The 17,964-nt window shown below is 45.1% G+C and overlaps 1 protein-coding gene across 4 annotated transcripts; it reads left to right on the top strand.

Moving 5' to 3' along the window:
* The first annotated feature begins 2,761 nt into the window (after positions 1-2,761).
* On the top strand, positions 2,762-14,282 carry LOC134488949 (C-type lectin domain family 2 member D-like). 4 transcript variants are annotated; one of them, XM_063291309.1, is made up of 8 exons: positions 2,762-2,801; positions 4,698-4,755; positions 5,053-5,151; positions 5,594-5,704; positions 7,549-7,641; positions 9,028-9,215; positions 11,602-11,705; positions 13,640-14,282. In XM_063291309.1, the coding sequence occupies exons 3-8, from the start codon at positions 5,133-5,135 to the stop codon at positions 13,761-13,763; spliced, it is 639 nt and encodes a 212-aa protein (XP_063147379.1). In that variant the 5' UTR covers positions 2,762-2,801; positions 4,698-4,755; positions 5,053-5,132; the 3' UTR covers positions 13,764-14,282. The 4 variants fall into 4 exon arrangements, with proteins under 4 accessions (XP_063147379.1, XP_063147382.1, XP_063147381.1 ...); XM_063291312.1 differs by having other exon boundaries at positions 2,764-2,801; positions 5,594-5,692; XM_063291311.1 differs by lacking the exon at positions 2,762-2,801 and having other exon boundaries at positions 3,598-4,755.
* Positions 14,283-17,964: the final 3,682 nt, after the last annotated feature.

The raw sequence follows: 17,964 nt of genomic DNA, 5'->3' as shown, positions 1-17,964 counted from the left end.
ATCTCCATGGACAGGCCCGTAAAGTCAAGGTGGAAAAGGTGATACCCCCCCTGTTCATGCAAACTCAGAAATATCACCAAGAAATTAACAACATATGAAAAGAGAGTGTTAAGGAAAAGGAAAATGTTACAGCATTGAATTGGCACAATTGTGACCCCTTTACTATTAAATTGCTTTGAAGCACAAAGGCCATGCATGACTTGACTGAATCATTGAATTGGGGAGTTTCCCTGCACTCTTCACGTTTATTTATTAGAGAAGCTCAGAAGAGGAAGGACCATTAAGGGCATCCAGATTGGTTTCCCTGCTCAGTCCAGGAACAAGAAACATTTAAAGCTACAGAATAATGGTAGGCAAGGAACGATTAAATATGTTTTATCTTTTCGAGGGGAGAAAGGTGTTTAGGTGGTTTATATGATTTTTTTTTTATTTTAATATAAGGGGGAGGAATAACTGTACTTAGTGATTTTTATTATAAGTTAAAGGGGAATGATTTATAGAAATAATGTGTTTTGGTTTAATATAGCGTAAGAGATCGATTATGGAAACTCTGTATATCCTTGCTGTTAAAAGTCGGAAGCCACATCTTCCTGTAAATTTATTTTTTTCCTTCTCTTGTGCTTCTGTACTTTTTTAGGGTTTTTTTTCTTTTCTTGTAATTTTTATTTTTTCTTGAAACTTAATAAAATTTACTATTAAAAAAGCATTTAAACCATCCCCAGGAAGTGGTTTATAGCCTCTGCTGGAAGGCATGTGGAAATGGGAGACCCCACCACAATCTGAGTGACGTCAAACTTCTGAGTTAGGAAGTTTTCTGTAACAGACAGAAATTGCCATCCCCACCAACATGGTGGGGCAAGCTGCTGTATGTAAATCGGGAGCAAACCTCCCTGGCACCGCTGGCATTACTTAGTTGGGAAATGAAACAGCTGCAAGCAAACAGCCAAGCTCAGAGGGCACCAAGGACTCCACAGTGAAAGACCTGAAAGTACAAACTGGACGATTCCGGTCCCTGGGTGCAGCTGATAAGAGGCAGGGCTGCCTGCCGATTATTGCAGAGCAACAGCAGCCGACTTGGAACAGATACAAGCTCTCCAGATGGGGGGTCTTGTTCAACCTTTCCTCTGAGTCACCGATGTCAAGGAACCAACCCTCGCTAGTGTGAATGCTCTCGGGCAGGCGTGTGAGAGGAGAGATCCCGCTGAGGTACTGTGGGGACCCAGAAGGGCTGTAGAAAGGATCCTCAAAGCAACAAGGGGGGATTTGGGCTCGATCATTCTGAGCCTCTCAATCGAGGGTTCTCTGTTTAAATAATCATGGTTTGGGGTGGGGGTGTTGGTGTTTGCTTTTTATGCCGTAGGCCACCCAGAGTCACACTGTTTTAGTTTGGGGGAGGGGTATAAATCCTGCACATAAATAAGTAAGTAAAACTTGAAGAATTCTATCAGGGCCGAGCGATATTGAAGAGGGAGCGGAGGGGCCATAGAAGGAAAGACCTTTACCAATGTTACTTCCCCCGTGGAAAAAAAGCTGATACTGAACAGCAGCTCATTCTAGCCAGAGAAAGGTAAATGAGATAGAACGGGGAACTCACAATAAAGTCCTTTTTTAAAAAATGGAATAGCTTTGAGATGAGAAGTATCAGAGTTAAGTGCAGAATTGGGCACCAGGCAGCAAAAGACGGAACACTTTTGCCTTTACTAATTTACCAGCAGCCGAGACTGAGATATTTCCATTCCAGCCAGAGAAGTTAATGACTGCCTTAAGCCAAGCAGTCACTTCACAAATTTGGCATCTCCAGGAGGTTGAGCCCTAAACGGGGACACCCAGACAGGTCAAGGGAAGCCACTGGGGGCCCATTTGGGCTGAGAGATTCCTTAGTAGCAGCAGCCCCAGCTTTGTTATAGATTCGTTGGTTACTGCCTTTCAGCATAGCAGCATTCTGGATACGCAGAAAGTACCTGCTTGGGACAAAGAGGAAAACGGTGTTGCCGGCATAAAGCAGCAAAGAGGCTGGGCTATGATTTGGGGAGGGTGGAATTCCTGCTTAGATAACACCTGAGCAATAGCAGGGAGGCCCTCCCCCTGCTTTTTTGTCATCTTCATCTTGCCTGATGAAGGGTTCTGGAGAACCTCAAGCTTGCCCATTCTTAGATTTGGCCCAATAAAAGGTATTGCCCACGTACAGATTTTGTCTTCAGCTCAGATATAATCAGCTGTTACAGCACAAAACTGTCCTGTAGGCTTCCAACTTGAAAATAACAGCGCTGATCTAACTTCATCTCCTAGTACTAGAGGTTCTCTTAAGTCGGGAATATGTCACACCGATGTTACCTAGTTGGGTAAGCCAACAGCCAAGCTCAGAGAGCACCGAGTTCTCCACAGTTCAGCCCTGAGCTGCAGATAAGATATTCTCTTCTCTAAGGCTGTAATTTTCTTCCCCATCCAGGTTCGGAGAGCCCTGAAATCTATCCACGGATCCCCAGGAGATGCACAGACCCTGAGTTCAAAGCCACCTGCTTGTCGTACGTCGCGACAGCCTCGGAGATGGAGGGGGTGTTGTTTTGCTGGTGGCGAAGGGCGGTTGTCGGCTGAGATCGGCCTGAAGGCAGGGCCGCAACTAGAGGGGGCAAGCGGGGCATGTGCGCCGCGCTGGGGGGGACGCCAAAATGGTCGTGGAATCCATGTTTGTCGCGGGTGGCGCAGACCCTAGTTGCGGCCCCGCCTGAAGAGCGGAGGGAGGGAAGAGCCGGAGCCCAACGCTGCGAGGGGAAAGGAGCGCCCGGGAGCTGGACGCTCAGGTGGGGAAGGGGGGCTGCCTGCAGCGTTGCCAGCTGGGGTAGTTTTAGAGAGCAGTTGCGGGAAAGTTTTGGCGTTTGCGGGTCGCGTTTTGGGGGCTACTTTTAAGGGGTGTAGTTTCGGGGCGACGGCCGCGGGGGCGGGGCGTTTAAAGAGCCTCTCCGAAAGCCTCTTTCCACTCCCGTGCGCCCTCGGTGGGCCTTCAGGCTGGGCGGGAGCTGCTTCCCTCGCGCTCCGCCTCCCGCCAGCGTCGTTGTATGCCGGTGGGTGGGGAGGGGGCGTCATATCTCAGCCAGCCGCTGAGGGCAGCCCCCAAGCCGCGTCCCCCTGTAGCCCCGGCTCTCCCGCCTGAGGGGGAGCTTCCCTCGCGGCCCTCGGAAGGCCAGTCCCGCTCCTGGCCCCGGAGCAAGCGAGCAGCTGCCTGGGCTGACGGCGCGGAGCTTTGCCGGCCTTTGTTCTGCCGAGCTCCAGGCGTCCCCCGCCAATTCTGCCTTTCTCTTGCTAGCCGCGAGAACGGTTTTATCACCAGCTGCAGGTGCCTTGGAGCGGAAGGCGGCAGCTGCAGAGCAGCGGGTTGCTGTGGCGGCAGCTGCGAGATAAGGGGTTGGCCTCTCGGCCGCCACCTGGACTAAATACTGTTGAGGAGGAGGGGAGGGCCTGCCCCGTCAGTCGGGGCTGAACCCTCAAAGGCCCGAATAGCTGCCTCCACCGGAGTTGGGCGTCCCGGATACGCCCGTATTCCGTGGCTGACTCTCGGTGGGGTTGCGCGTCCCCGTGGCGGCTCGCGCACAAGTGCGCCTGCCCCTTTGAGGGTTAATCGCAAGGGTTTGTTCCAGCAATGACTTTGCTAGCGTGCATATAGGGGCCCTCCCGGTTTGGGGGCTTTATTTTTCGAGCAGGGCATACAGTAGCTTGGGTCACACGCGCGCGCTGCTAAGGATGTGTGTAATGCTATGATTACTAGGACCGCTTTATTGCATTTTGGGGAGCGTGCGGGTTCTCTAGTCGTGGGATAATGTGATTACTGTCTGCGAAATGAGGAAGCCCAGCAACAGCTTTGGGGGACAGTTTGGGCTGTGGAGGAAAAATCTGTTTCCCTAAAACTCTGTAATATCCTTTACAAAATCCTCCCTCCCTCCGTCTCTCTCCCAACTTTCCAAAGGTTTGATTGCCATTTTAGCCACTTCTCCCTTTATCTCTGGGAACAAGGAGTGTTTGTACAAAGAAGCCAAACCTCCATGCTGTTCTCCAATAGGATTGAGGTCAGTAACACAGTGAGTGAGTATCCATAGGCCTTGGCAAGATCAGAAACAATACACAAAGAACATCTGCTGCAATAGACCTTGAGTGATTTATGCATGCGTGAGAAGGTCAGCTAAAATGTGGTTTCCTCAACACAATGAAAGGTATCCCTTAAATCAGCCTTTCCCAACCTTTTGACCCTGGAGGAACCCTTGAAATATTTTTCAGGCCTCCGGGAACCCCTGCACATTCAGGCTCAGATACAGGCCAGAAGGTACAACATCATTATATTCATTTCATGGGTAGGCCTGTGTAGGTGCATGAACAGTGTTCTTAAACTGAAAATAAAGAATGAAACTTCTTTATCTGAAGTTGCCCGAATCTGAAATAATTTTTAAAACCGTGATCTCCCAGGGAACCCCTAGGGACCTCTCGCAGAACCCTAGGGAGCCGCATAACCCTGGCTGAGAAACCCTGATTCAAGTGGAGGGCAGCAAGTTGAAGAAGAGTTGTTTAAGGAAGCATCTTCTCTACAGTAATATGTCAAAGATATAATAATAATAGAAATTTGAAAAAACAGAAATTTGAAAAAAATAAATGTCAACGATAATTGTCTACAGGAATGAGCAATGCCAATTTCTTTGATTTCCATGCAGTCTGAATCCTGGTTTCGTTTGTAACAGACAGCTTGGACGATGCCAGGGAAAATTACAGGTGAGGCATTAAGATCTTACTTTCACCCAGCTGAGAACTACAGAAATCAGGACAAAAATCTTAGGGTAACTGATGAAGTCAGAGGAAAACTCTTACGGATTCTGTGGCTAAAACCTTTGGTGTCTATTCTAAACAGAGGAATCGTAATTCGTAAGACAGGCATGAATTGAAAAAGCAAACTTGGATGGGCAAAAGTTTTGATCAGCAATATTTGGAGATGACTGGACTCAAGCTAGAATTAGGGAGAACTGGAAAGCGGGATTGTTTTCTTCAGTAATCTTTGGTTCTTATGTTAAGAGCTGGACTGGAACCAAATACTCTAAATCTGTTGGATCAGGAAGAGCACCTGAAAGGACCCTTCCAGATGATCTTCTAAGATGGAGAGAGGCTCACAGAGTAAGTCAGAGACCATCACACCTGGGATTCTCTTTGGAATGTCAGATGGAATTCAGCAGCATATACTGTATATCTGATTATGCAAAAGCAAGGAGGTCCTCCAGCGTGCACTAAAAAGGCAATGGAAATATCCCAGATCTAGGCCACGGTATTGTCATGTGACATGGCCACCACCACCTAATATAATCACCTGAAATCTTGCAAGATTGGCAACTCTCATGAGATTTTTGGGAGTCACCTTGAGATCCTGCATGTGAACGTTCGGTGGTGCAAGATTTGGGGATCTTGTGAGGTGTCAGCTACTTAAAATATTCCTTTGAATTGTTTAGACTGGGAAAGACAGGGACCCCTGCTTTGGTATTGGGGGCAGTGCGTTCCCAATAGCAAAACTAGAGCACGTCTGTAGGCATTGTCCCACTTGTTGCCTTCTGCCTTCCGATAGGGGCAGAAGGGGATTCTGGATGTTCTGATCGTTTGACTCCTGAGGCGACGACTGCATCTTCTCCCAGGAGCCCTGATGCAGAGAGTGCACGAAATGCTGGTAAAAACAGAGGTGGGAACCTGCCTGGGGCCCTTGTATCCTTTGAGGGGAGGGTAATGAAATAAAGTGGGTGGGGCTGTGGCATGCCTATGGTAAAAACCAGGATTTTTTATTTTTTCCTGGTTTTGAGGAGAGGATGTTGGGTCTGTTTCTTTTTTTAAAAAAAAGAATCTCACACAAAGCCAACTTTACGGCCAACGCTGTAGCTTTGGTGAGTTTCCCATATCGCTTTGGTGAGTGTTTCCCATATTCAGGGCAGAAACCCTGCCACTGATTTTTGGCAGTTGTGGTCAGAGAGGGAAGTCCAAATCAACCAGACAACTGATGTTAGTACCTTTGCCTCAAAGAACAAGGTCTGGTTAACTGATGTAATCCTGTTGAGGAAGATGAGGAAGTTGGGCGGCATGCTCTGTTTTTCTCCCTCCCCCCCCGCCCCCCCCCAGTTGCTTCCTGGGTGACTGTGCAGCCAGCGAGTCTTCTCTTTCTTTAGAACTGCTTTGCACCGATGCAGAGGAGGTTTTTCTGGCACCAGCTCACATAAAGGTTTGGTAGCTGACAGGCAGACAGTAGGTGCACTGAATGACGAGTATGAGTAATTGCAAGAATGCTACATGTGCTGGGAAACCCCTCCTAAGATGGCCTTCAGTGCAGAGCTGGTGTCCATGAGCAGCACTGTGCATTAGCGGAAGGAGGCGGAGGGGTATCTTCGACTGCCCCTCACAAGGACTTCTCAGTAGCACATGAAAATCACATGAGATGTAGTCTTATGTTTACACTCATCTGTGAATGTTGCCCTGTCTTCTTTTATTCTTTGTGGATATTTCCTGCTTTCGTTACACTTTGCAACTGCAGTTGGTTTTTGCTTTGCTTTGCTTTGCTCAGTACATTTTTCCAGCTTCTCCTTCATGGACTGGGTTGAAGGCAACCCTCCTGCCCACACTGTGTTATGGAAAAAACAGCTGCAGCCACTGTTTTCTCAGCCTTGGCAACTTTAAGATGCATGGACTTCAATTCCCTGAATTCTTAAAATTGCCAAGGTTGAGAAACACTGGCTGCAGCACTTGAGTTGTATTTTGTGATATTAAACTTTTGGACTTGGACATTACACTTTCACAAGTTTTGCCAGCTTCTTCTTCTGCCAGGGCTGATGGGCATTTAAGAGAGGTGGGATTCAAAATGACTTTGTGTCTCCCACCGCTGTGAGGATATTAGCCACTCCAGCCTCCAGAACCTGCTCTCTTGTGTGTGGAAAGAAACCTGAAGGCCACACAAAACAGACCCCAAGGTTGTGCTTTTGTGCTCCTTGAGGGCACCCTAACTGCCCTCTTCCTTTGTTCCTTGTAGAGGGAGGGGGAAGGGGAAGGGGAAGTGGGAAGTTCAGTTGTTTAACTGTTGCATGATCAGCAGCTGCAAGTCAGACCACAAACTTTTAACTGTCGATAAATGCAAACACATCCGCTTTCTCCAACCGAAAGCTCTCCAGACGCTTTGGGCTTCCTTTCCCAAATTCCTCTGCCGTGCAGCTTTGTATGTCAGCTGGAGCATGCAGAGCTGAAAGAAGACAGTTCTAAGCTACAGAATACGAAAACTGTTCATAGAAATTGTAGCCAGTCGTTTAGGGTAAATGTGCAGCCTCTTGCTATAAAGGGCAAATTCTGGCATTAATAGTGGTTGATTATTTTCCTTCCTTCCTTCCTCCCTTCCTCCCTCTCTCTCTCTCTTTGTCTGTCTGACTTATATAGCCATCCATAGGGTGACTACAACCCTGGCTAGCTCACAAGACAATAAAAACAGCAAAAAACATAAACGTAAAATCATGAACTTCATGTCCTCATACTGTCCTGTCTGTTTTTCAGCTCTCACACCTAAGTGCATTAAAGACAGAATATTCATTATAGCAACTGTTGTTCTAGTCATCCTTTTGAGCATTGTTATAATTGCACTGGCTGGTAAGTAATGAGAAATTTCTATTGAACTTTGTCCATAATTCGTTGTTGTTGTTGTTCAAATCAAGGTCACCACATGCATGAATGATTAAATTTAAGCCCCAGAATGATTTGGAAGGAAGTAGAAGCAACTGGGAGGGGGGGAGGGTCAAATCAGTCAAGATGATGATTGCGGCAGTGCAGTTGAAGCCCGGACTTTTTGTACGTGTGTCGATGTTGTGTGTGTATCCAAAAAGGCAGAAGTTTTATTGTGCCGCTGTGATTGCCATCTGGACTTCTTTGACACCCCCACAAATGCCCCTGGGAGGAAAGACTGTTAGGTGAAAATCAGGACAAGCCAAAGCAGATATGGGAGGAAAGGCAAGAAGATAGCATGATCCAACATAAACAAATTTGCATTTGATTCAATAACCTTCATTTACTCCTTTTACATTCCAAATTGCAATTTTAAACATGCCATGATCATCACTGGATCATGGCTGGTAAATATTGACTCCATTGCCCATCATGGCTTTGGACAACTGAAGTTTCCAGGTAACACGTTTTTGTAAGATACAGCTGTGGACTTGGTTACCGACCTTGGTCGTACCTGTGTCACATGCAGCATTCCCAGCTGATAGTAAGCACAGTACTGATTAGTTCTGGCACATTTGGCTAGATTGCCAGAAGTACAACCAAAGTCTGTTTGTGTTCCAGATATGCTCCTGCTATTCTGTGCAAGCTAAGATCTCTGAACTAGGGACTATCTTGCAACCCAGCATGCAGCTGTTTGCATCAACCAGGAGATACAGGAAGTGTACTGACACAAATTCAGGATGCAAATCTAAAATTATGTTATAAAGTTATATACATGTTTGTATATACAGGTAGTCCTCAGTTAGTGACCTCTCGTTCAGCAACTGTTCAAAGTTATGACAGAACTGAGTAAGGAGACTTGTGACCGGTCCTCAACGTTGTGGCCATCACAGTGTCCCTGCAGTCACATGATCGCAATTTGGGCACTTGGCAACCAGCACACATTTACAATGATTACAGCATCCCAGGGTCACAAGCAAAGTCACTGGGGAAGCCATCAGGAAGTTGAAAGTTGCAGTCACGTGATGTTGTGCTTAATGACCCACAGCCAGAACTGACAAACTGCCGTCATAAGTTGGGCACAGTCACAGGATTTTTCACTTTACAACTGCATCGCTTAGTGATGGAATTGCCAGTCCCAGTTGTGGGTAAGTGGGGACTATCTGTATTTACAGATTGACTCATTTGGCTTCCTTAAAAAATCCTGGAATTGCAGTTTAAGTGAGGTATCTTAATATTAACTATTCAGACTTTGTTGTCAGAATTATAGTTCATTGTGAGCTCTAAGATTTCTGCATTTTGTTTTATTTCCAGTTAAAAAAACAGAAATATTTCTGCCTTGTCCTCCATTTGTTAGCGTTGTTGCCTGTCCAGATTCCTGGATTGGATACAAAGGAAAATGTTTCTATATATCAAAAGAAGAAAGGGATTGGCTTACCAGTTTAAAGAACTGTTCCTCATTTAATGCATTGTTGGCTGTGATTGATACTCAGAGTGAATTGGTAAGGAAAAAGTAGATAACATGATTAACTGGATAATAGTCCTGGCATTCACAAATATAAAAAAGCAGTCCTATTAAAACATCATCATCATCATCATCATCATCATCATCATCATCATATAATGTGCCATCAGGTTGGTGTTGATCTTAACTACCATAAAGATAGATCTTCTCCATGACAATTTGTCCCCAGCCTGGCCCTTCAGGTGTTCCAGCACTCCTGTGAATCCATCCACTTGCTGCTGGTTGTCCTCTTCTTTCCTTCCAGCTTTCTCAGCATTATCTGGGAAATTGCCCCCTTTAGTTCTGGATGGGGTCGCACTGCCCTAGACAGACCCGGCGCATAAGTTGGGGGTCCTCCTGGACTCACAACTCCTGCTTGAAGAGCAGGTGGCAGTCGTGGCCAGGAGGGTCTTTGCTCACCTTCGGGTTGTGCGCCAGTTGCGCCCGTTCCTGGAGCGAGAGGCCCTCCGAACAGTCTCTCATGCCCTCGTCATCTCCCATATCGACTACTGCAATGCACTCTACATGGGGCTACCCTTGAAGAGTATCTAGAAGCTTCAGCTGGTCCAGAATGCAGCCACGCAGGTTATTTTTGGTGCCCCTAGATCGGCACATGTAACACCTTTACTGCACGAGCTGCACTGGGTGCCGGTTTGCTTCCGGGTCCAATTCAAGGTGTTGGTTATGACCTTTAAAGCCCTACATGGCAGGCGCCAGGTTACCTGAGGGACCGTCTCATCCCCACAACATCGACCCACCCCACCTGGTCAGGCAGAGAGGGCATGGCGGGGTCCAGGAAGCGGCCTTCTCTGCAGTTGCCCCCACCCTTTGGAACATCTTGCCCCCAGAGGTGAGGCAGGCGCCTTCACTTCCGACCTTCAGGAGGGCCCTGAAAACCTGGTTCTGCCATCTCGCATGGAGCGGGAAAGTGGGCAACCGTTCATGGGGTTGGCTCTTGCCTTAGACCCCATCCCACCTGATTATAATTTTTAACCTCTTGGATTTTATACATTTATATTGTATTTTATATTTGTAATTTGTTTTTATAAAATCTTAATTGTCTATTATTATAGTCTTAATTTTATTGTAAACCACCCAGAGTCCCTCTTTTGGGGGAGATGGGCGGTAGCAAAATTTGAATGATAGATAGATAGATAGATAGATAGATAGATAGATAGATAGATAGATAGATAGATAGATAGATTACCTGATGTCCGGCATCTTTCAGTAATTTGGTAGCAGTGAGTCCACTTATTCCTGCCCCAACAACAGGACACCCTGGAGAAGATGCTGATGCTAGGGAAAGTGGAAGGCAAAAGGAAGAGGGGCCAGCCAAGGACAAGACGGACAGATGATATTCTAGAGGTGATGGACTCGTCCCTGGGGGAGCTAGGGGTGTTGACGACCGACAGGAAGCTCTGGCATGGGCTGCTCCATGAAGTCACGAAGAGTCGGAAGCGACTGAACGAATAAACAACAAATACAATATTTAATTTTAATCCAGTTTTTTCACTGTGCTCCTTGACTTTTATTACTAGAGCTTGCAGATCCTTTATATTTTTTGGTTATCCGGGTAGCGTCATCAGCACAGCACAAGTTATTGATGCTTCTTCCTCCAGTTACTAAACCACATTCATTTTCTTCCAATTCAGCTTCCCTTGTAAGCAGGCTTAAATTTTGGACACATTATATAAAGACTCTACTCTCTTAAGTTAATAACCCTGGGAAAGGTCAGAGGGAAGAGAAAAAGAGGATGACCAGCAGCAAGGCATATGGTCAATCACAGCAGCAACTGGTCCACCGTTGAAAGATCTGAAGGACTAGGTTGGGGACAGGTCCTCCTGGAGAAGGTTAATCTGTGTGATCAGTAAGTCAAACATCAATGGCACAAAACCAAATAAATACATAAAAGCTGCCGTGAACTTTTGTTGTTTGTTTTCTTGATGAGCTATTAATACGTTAATAGGAGGGGGATCATTATGAGTAAGAGAAACTAGTATATTCCTGCTGAATTTCACCTGCACTTTTCTGAATCCTGTGCAATACATCCCAAATTTAAATAGATACATGTATATCGTTGCAGTAAAAAGCTTGATTTGGTAGACCTCCATTTAGTGGACTTTGGGTGCAACAGACCCAATCTCTGTGTGGATAGCTCCCCAAAATAATGGACAAGCCCACTGTATCTGAAGTAGTCCTGACAAGGCAGTCGCATACACATTAATTTTACCTTAATTTTACCATCTTGTAAAAATGAAGTAAATCGACATAAATGTATGTTGGTATGTATTTTGGTATTCAGTAGACAGTCAAAAACAACAGACGCTTTCCCCAGTTAGTCTGTTAAATGAAGATTTTACTATACATTACTCCCTTCCTCCTAGGATTTCTGGGTGGAGTTTTTGGGTGCCCCTCATTACTGGTTTGGTCTCTCAAGAGAAGTTAACCAGATCTGGAAATGGTCCAATGGCACAGAGTTTAAAGAACAGTAAGTATGTTTTTATTTAGTTGTTTGTTTATATGACCTATATAACTACAGGTAGTCCTCAACTTATGAACACAGTTGGGACCCAAATTTCCAACATAAGTCGTTGTGGTTGTAGGTCAAGTCACCATGTGACCAGACCCGATTTTAAGACCATTTTTACAGCGGTCATTAAGTGAATCCAGCTTCCCCAATGGGCACTTTTTGCTGGAAAACGGCAAAAAGGTCACAAAACGCGATCACATGACTGCAGGACACTGCACCCGGTCATAAATGTGAGCCAGTTGCCAAGCGTCCAATATGTGATCATGTGACCATGGGGGGGTACAATATTTTGTACTTTACAGGCCATTCTGAGGCTGTCATAACTTTGGGCCGTTGTTAAACGAGCATTCGTAAGTTGAGGACTACCTGTATTTTACCTATTTGAAGCATTTATAGACATTACACTTCAGCTTGAGTGGCTGAAAGAATAAAAAAAAATCAAGATCATTTTTTTCTCTCCCCAAAAAATAAAACACTGAAAGGGGAGGAAAAAAAGGAAAATTGTTCAGGAAATAGTATGTAATGTCTGGTGGTCGTAAGCGCTGGCCAGCTGGAATGGGCTGAGATGTTCAGGATGGCTGAGATGATACACCTTCTCCAAAGCAGATGGTTCTGATGCCTATTTTGATATGGTTGTAAACAGGGAGGAGGATCCCAGCCCAGTTGGTCATAAAAGCAACAATTCACAATTGCAGTTTGCTTTTTCTCCGCAAAGTCAGTTTCTGTAGGGTATGAACGAGGTCACGGTGAAATGGCAAATAAATGTTCACATGTACGGTACGAGTGGGGTATCGACCCTCCCCTGATCTGGTTCAGATCCTTAATTCAAAGGTTGACTCAACTGCCTTTGGAAAAGAATGCTTGTTTGAAAAGCAACCAAGTCATCAAATCAGGCTGACTTGACAATTGGTTTGGGTGAGGGATTCAGAGACCTGATCAAATGGCCTTCAAATCAATGTCCTCATCAAATAACCATTGTTTGCACGTAGAAGAGGGGAACCAGTAGGATAGAAAGGGAGTTTCCAATGTTAAAATCCACCGTGTGAGTGTCTACCTCTACGCTTCCTACTCTGCAAGTCTGTAAAAGGAACCAAGCAGCACCATTTGTTTCTGTCCAAGTTATTTGTCACGTTTTAAGACACTTTACAGGGGATGACAGATGGCCAAAAGCCTAATAAATTTCAAACGAGGTATATGTCAAACACTTTAGCAAGTCTACACCATTTGGAATTTGAATTACCGATTCTGAATCTGAAATTTCAGTTCAAAATTTCAGTGATTCAGCGCAGTACTTCAGATTTAATATAGATTTAATATATAGATTTAATATTCAGATTTAAAGTGTAGAGCAAATTTGGAGAACGATTTCCGGAAGGCACTTCTAGTTTCGTTACGGTTTGGCTAGCCAACTCCCAGGTTCTAGATACCATTGGTGGTTTATCTGGTAACAGAAATGGGAAATAGCGGCCACAACTCGACTCTCGTTTCATTTAGGCTTGCCAAGTGAGACCTTTACTCTTCTGTGCAGCTGAGGATGTGACCACAATATGCTGTGCAGTTGTTTCAAGACTGAGCGATGCCTTCAAATGGATGCTTTCTGCTTTGTGTCAGTCCATGTGCATGTGTGTGTGTGCGTGTGCGTGTGCGTATTTATTTATTCTTCAGCTTTTCCCAGTCCCGCGTCCTCCGGCCTCCAAATTCGTTGGACGTGACTCCTGTAAACGCCAGACTTCATAATCAGGTCGACCCAGTGCATCTTGAAGGGACAGCGAGGCTGATACTCTCTATGCCCTAAAGCTGGGAACCTTCTTGGAAGTATTATTGCTGTCATGCTGGTTTCTGCCCTTAATTACCCCTGTAATGCAGATAGTCACTCCCTGTCTTTTTTGCAGGTTTCCAGTGCGAGGGGAAGGCTTGTGTGCATATGTGAATGAAAAGGGGGCCAGCAGCACCGTGTGCTCCACAGAGAAATACTTTCTCTGTAGCCGGCCAGAAAGTTGTGCCACGGGTGGATAACGCAACCCCATCAAAAGAGGAGCGCTCCTGGCTTGTCTAATACTCACTGGAGAAGCACGTGCGCATACATAGGCTCTCCTGGCACAACCGGACGTGGAACTTGCCTCATGGGCTCAGTTGTAATCCTGAGGGTCCAAGCACCTCTTCAGATCCTAGCTGAACAAGGCTGTCCTGTTGCTTATCTAATGTCCCCGCTGGAGAATTTCACGCTTCCCTGATATGTCCATGTTACATCACTACATCTCATTGTGTTACATGCTGAAGCTGTATAATAGCTTCACCTCCCTTGCGCTCCTCCACCAGCATCTTCCAAGAAGGTGACAGTCCCCTCAAGAAGGGCAGCTGACTGGATGGGCCTATTACGTCCCAGAAGATTGACTCATTTCCTTTACTACATCCTTCGACTTAACTTTTCCTTTTGTGGTCAGAGTGTTGACGGGCTATCTGTACTTCAGATCTGCTGCTTTCTTTAGGAGAAAGAATGTTTTTTACATAGCTATTACTAATTATTTGACATTATTATTACTGTCTTTACATTATTATTTTAATATTCTTTTTTTACATGAAGCAGATGTTCCAAAATTGACACTCTGTAATTTTAATACAGTAATTGTGGAGTCCTTGGTGCTCTCTGAGCTTGGTTGCTTGCTTGCAGACATTTCATTACCCGACTTGGTAATATCATCAGTGCTGGTGAGTGTGGGGTTTGCTCCGTGTTTATATACACTAGCTTGCCCTGCCAGTGTAAATGGCCATTTACACACCATTCGAAAGAGACAATAAAAAAGCTAAGAAGCAAAGAAAAAGACCAGAACACATCCTGTCTAGCAACCAACACCCAGATAAGCAGGGGTTAACACCAGACAAACGATCAAGCAGGAAACAATACCCTAATCAAGGAACTACCAAGGAGAGAACCGCACCCCCACCAACACTGGCAGGGCAAGCTGGTGTATATACTCAGGGAGCAAAAACCGCACTCGCCAGCACTGAAGATGTAGCCTAGTCGGGCAACGAAACGTCTGCGAGCAAACGGCTTAAGCTCAGAGAACACCAAGGACTCCACAGCTCACCCTAAGCTACAGATACTCCCTTCTACTGAATACAATAATGTTAAAATATGCAAATGTCCTATTGCATATTTTATTTGGTGTCCTCTTGAATTTGTTGTTCAAGTGATTGCAAATAATGGCTAAACGTGAGTTGCCATTATTTCCTCAGTCTGGCAAAACTAAGTTAACAGATTTCCCTGTGTTCTTTTCCAAGCCTACGTTTTGCAGTTAGCCATCTTCTGTGTAGTCGTACAGTTATTAAGGTAAAGCTTCCCCTGAACCAAGATTAGCTCCTGCCGGCTTTATGGACACATTCATGCAGGTTCCGGATCAGGAGTATGGTAGTGATTCGCCACTGCCGCCTTCCAGGGTGTTATAATCTATCCCATAACCGTTTTATTTCCTGTACCAGACAATGTTTTGGATTTGATTGGGAAGGTGGGCAAGTGCTAACATGATAACTGCCTGCAACTCATTAAAGCAGCTGCTTCTATTTCCAGCATTGCAAAGCAAAGCAAATCCAAAGCACTGTGTATCCTAAATGCTCACCCAGTACATTAAATCAAAAATCGGGTCATCTTTTAAAATCCAGGTCAGAACCACACAAGGGTAAATAATGGGAATTTGCATGGAACAGTAGGTCAAATGGCAGATTCTGGGTAAGGGATCCCAGTTCATTCATATATATATATATATAAATATATATAAATATTTATTTATTTATTTATTTATTTATTTATTTATTTATTTATTTATTTCAAGAGATTTACACGGCCACTCAACTCACAGTGATTCTGTGCGGCTTACAGAAATAAACCCCAAAAATACAAAACACACGACACTTCACCACCACCACCACCCAGCAGCAACAATACATTCAAACAAAGCACTTGATGGGCTCCGCATCAACCTGTGCTCCCCAGGCCGCTGGCAAAGCCACGTCTCAGCCTTCCGGAAGAGCATGAAGGTGGGGGCCAGCCTTATCTCTGCAGGGATGATGTTCCTCAGGGAGGGAGCCGCCACAGAGAAGGCCCTTCTTGGTCCCACTAGATGGACCTCCTTAATGGGGGGGCCCATAACATTCCACCTCCCCAATCTGGTGGGCCAGGTAGATGTAACTGGGAAAAGGTGGTCCTTCAGATAACCGGGCCCCAAACGTAGGGCTTGAAAGGTGATAACCAGCACCTTACTTGGACTGGGAAACAAATTGGCAACCAATGCAGCTCCCGCAAGAGGGGTGACACGTGTGCAAATCTGGACTTGTGCAAAACCATGCAGGCCACCACATTTTGAGCCAACCGAAGCTTCCAGATACTCTTCAAGGGCAGCCCCATGCAGTGCGTGCTACAGTCGTCAAATCCGCCCTCTGTCATGGAAGCTCATGATGAGACTCATTCTGAGCCCAGCATAGCTCACGTAAGTATTAACCGGGAAGATCTGAAGGAAGAACCCTTAGGCTGCCTTTCCAGCATATGAAAAAATGCTTTGCACTTCAGGGCTGATAACTTCGTAATTAAATAGCGTAAAAACAAGAAATGCTCAATCCTGCTAGCCTTTTGCAAGGCGCTGAAGTCCTGACTGTCGCCCCAGGCGTTTGGGTCAGGGAAAATGAGTTCTGCTACTATTGATGGTTGCTAGTTAAGAGTTTATCCTTGGGAACAGGGTTTGTGTGTGTGAGATGATGATGGAGTTGTTTTTAATCTTGTAAGCTTCCCAAAATCACTTGTGTGAAATGGACAGCTATATTAATGATATAAATAAAGGCCAACTAGTCAATCGCTTTGTTTCCCAGGATGCTTGAAGGAAGCTCACCTTTCTTGACAGACCAGAATGAACCTGCTTAAACCATCTAGAGAGTTTCATGCCTGAGAAAGGATTTTGAATCTGCTCTCCTAGTCTCAGGCGATCACACAGCATACAGTGCCATCTCCCCCTCTTTGCTATTTCAGCCCAGCCCAGCCCATCTTTAAAGAGTCATGATTCGTAAAGTGAGAAATCATGTGGCATCTCCCTGCTTGGAGCCTGTTTAGAATCTCATTATGCAACACTTCATCTGAAGTGATTTGGTTGGGAAAACATTCACTTCTCTTTTCCCAAGACACTGCAATTTAAGCCATTCTAAAGTGCAGCCTTCGAACAACACCGATCTTCCATCATTTCTTTGTTGGAAAGATGGCCGACAGCGGATGGGGCGGTAAAGCATCGGACTTCGGGAGAATGAAAGATGAAGAAGCTGAGATCTCGTCTAGTAAAACATGAGGTACTAATCTTTGTTTTTATTTCTCTATTGTTCTTTACGAAGAACAAATACCTGGAAATTGAACTGTGTAATGAGTTACGAAAGGGATAAAAGATGGTCAGTGGTTGAGATACAATGGGATTATAAAATGACATGAACTAGTAGATGGCAATAATTTATCCCCCATTCTTACAATACTGGAATTTGGGGGCATCTAAAGGTACAATAGCTCAGTTGACTCATGATGGGCAAAACAAGTTTTCCCCACTGCTACATTCACAGACGTGTAAAATTCCCTGGCAGTATTTGAGCTGTTAGCTAATAGATCTATCTTCAGCAGAGGAACTGGGGGTTTTCAGTGTGCTTTGCAGCAGGCTTTTTTAATTAAAAGAATATTTGGACATTTCTGATAAGTTTGACTCAAGTGTCAATATACATTCTGGAAACTGGCATACTTCCATCTTCATTGGATGTTGGTGGGAGGGAGAACCAAATTTTTGCTTGCTTGCTTGCATTCATTAAATATTTTGTGGACTTCTGTAAACCTTAGCACGTTGCCAAGCATCTTTGGGCTGCTTGGCTACTATCATTTTGATGCTATCTGAGTTCACTATTACTGAATTCAAATGTGAGTCAGCTGATAAGGTCCAAAGAAAGCCAGGGCACACTTCTCCTTTTAATAGGTATGTCTGGAAGAGAGAGTTTAAGCAAGCAAATCTTTTGAAATCTCTCTAAATGTCCAATTACATCTACCCAAATCCCTTGAAGTAAAGATAGGGGAATTTTGACTCCCTTTGATTTTTCTTCTTTACAAATCCTTCTTTCTGAAATTCAAGGCGCAATGACTCTGTTCATCCCACGTGCCTATCCGGTTTATCTTAGACTGCTCACTCAACCCAGCTGTCTAAAT

Source organism: Candoia aspera, chromosome 2, assembly GCF_035149785.1.
Source record: "Candoia aspera isolate rCanAsp1 chromosome 2, rCanAsp1.hap2, whole genome shotgun sequence".
NCBI classification, from domain to species: domain Eukaryota; kingdom Metazoa; phylum Chordata; class Lepidosauria; order Squamata; family Boidae; genus Candoia; species Candoia aspera.
Note: the sequence above shows the minus strand (reverse complement) of the source record. Positions and strands in the feature narration are given on the sequence as shown.

Excerpts from the sequence above, each read along its gene's own strand:
- LOC134488949 (XM_063291309.1), top strand. Across the intron at positions 9,216-11,601 it reads TTGATACTCAGAGTGAATTG|GATTTCTGGGTGGAGTTTTT; the intron begins GTAAGGAAAAAG and ends CCTTCCTCCTAG. Across the intron at positions 11,706-13,639 it reads GGCACAGAGTTTAAAGAACA|GTTTCCAGTGCGAGGGGAAG; the intron begins GTAAGTATGTTT and ends TCTTTTTTGCAG.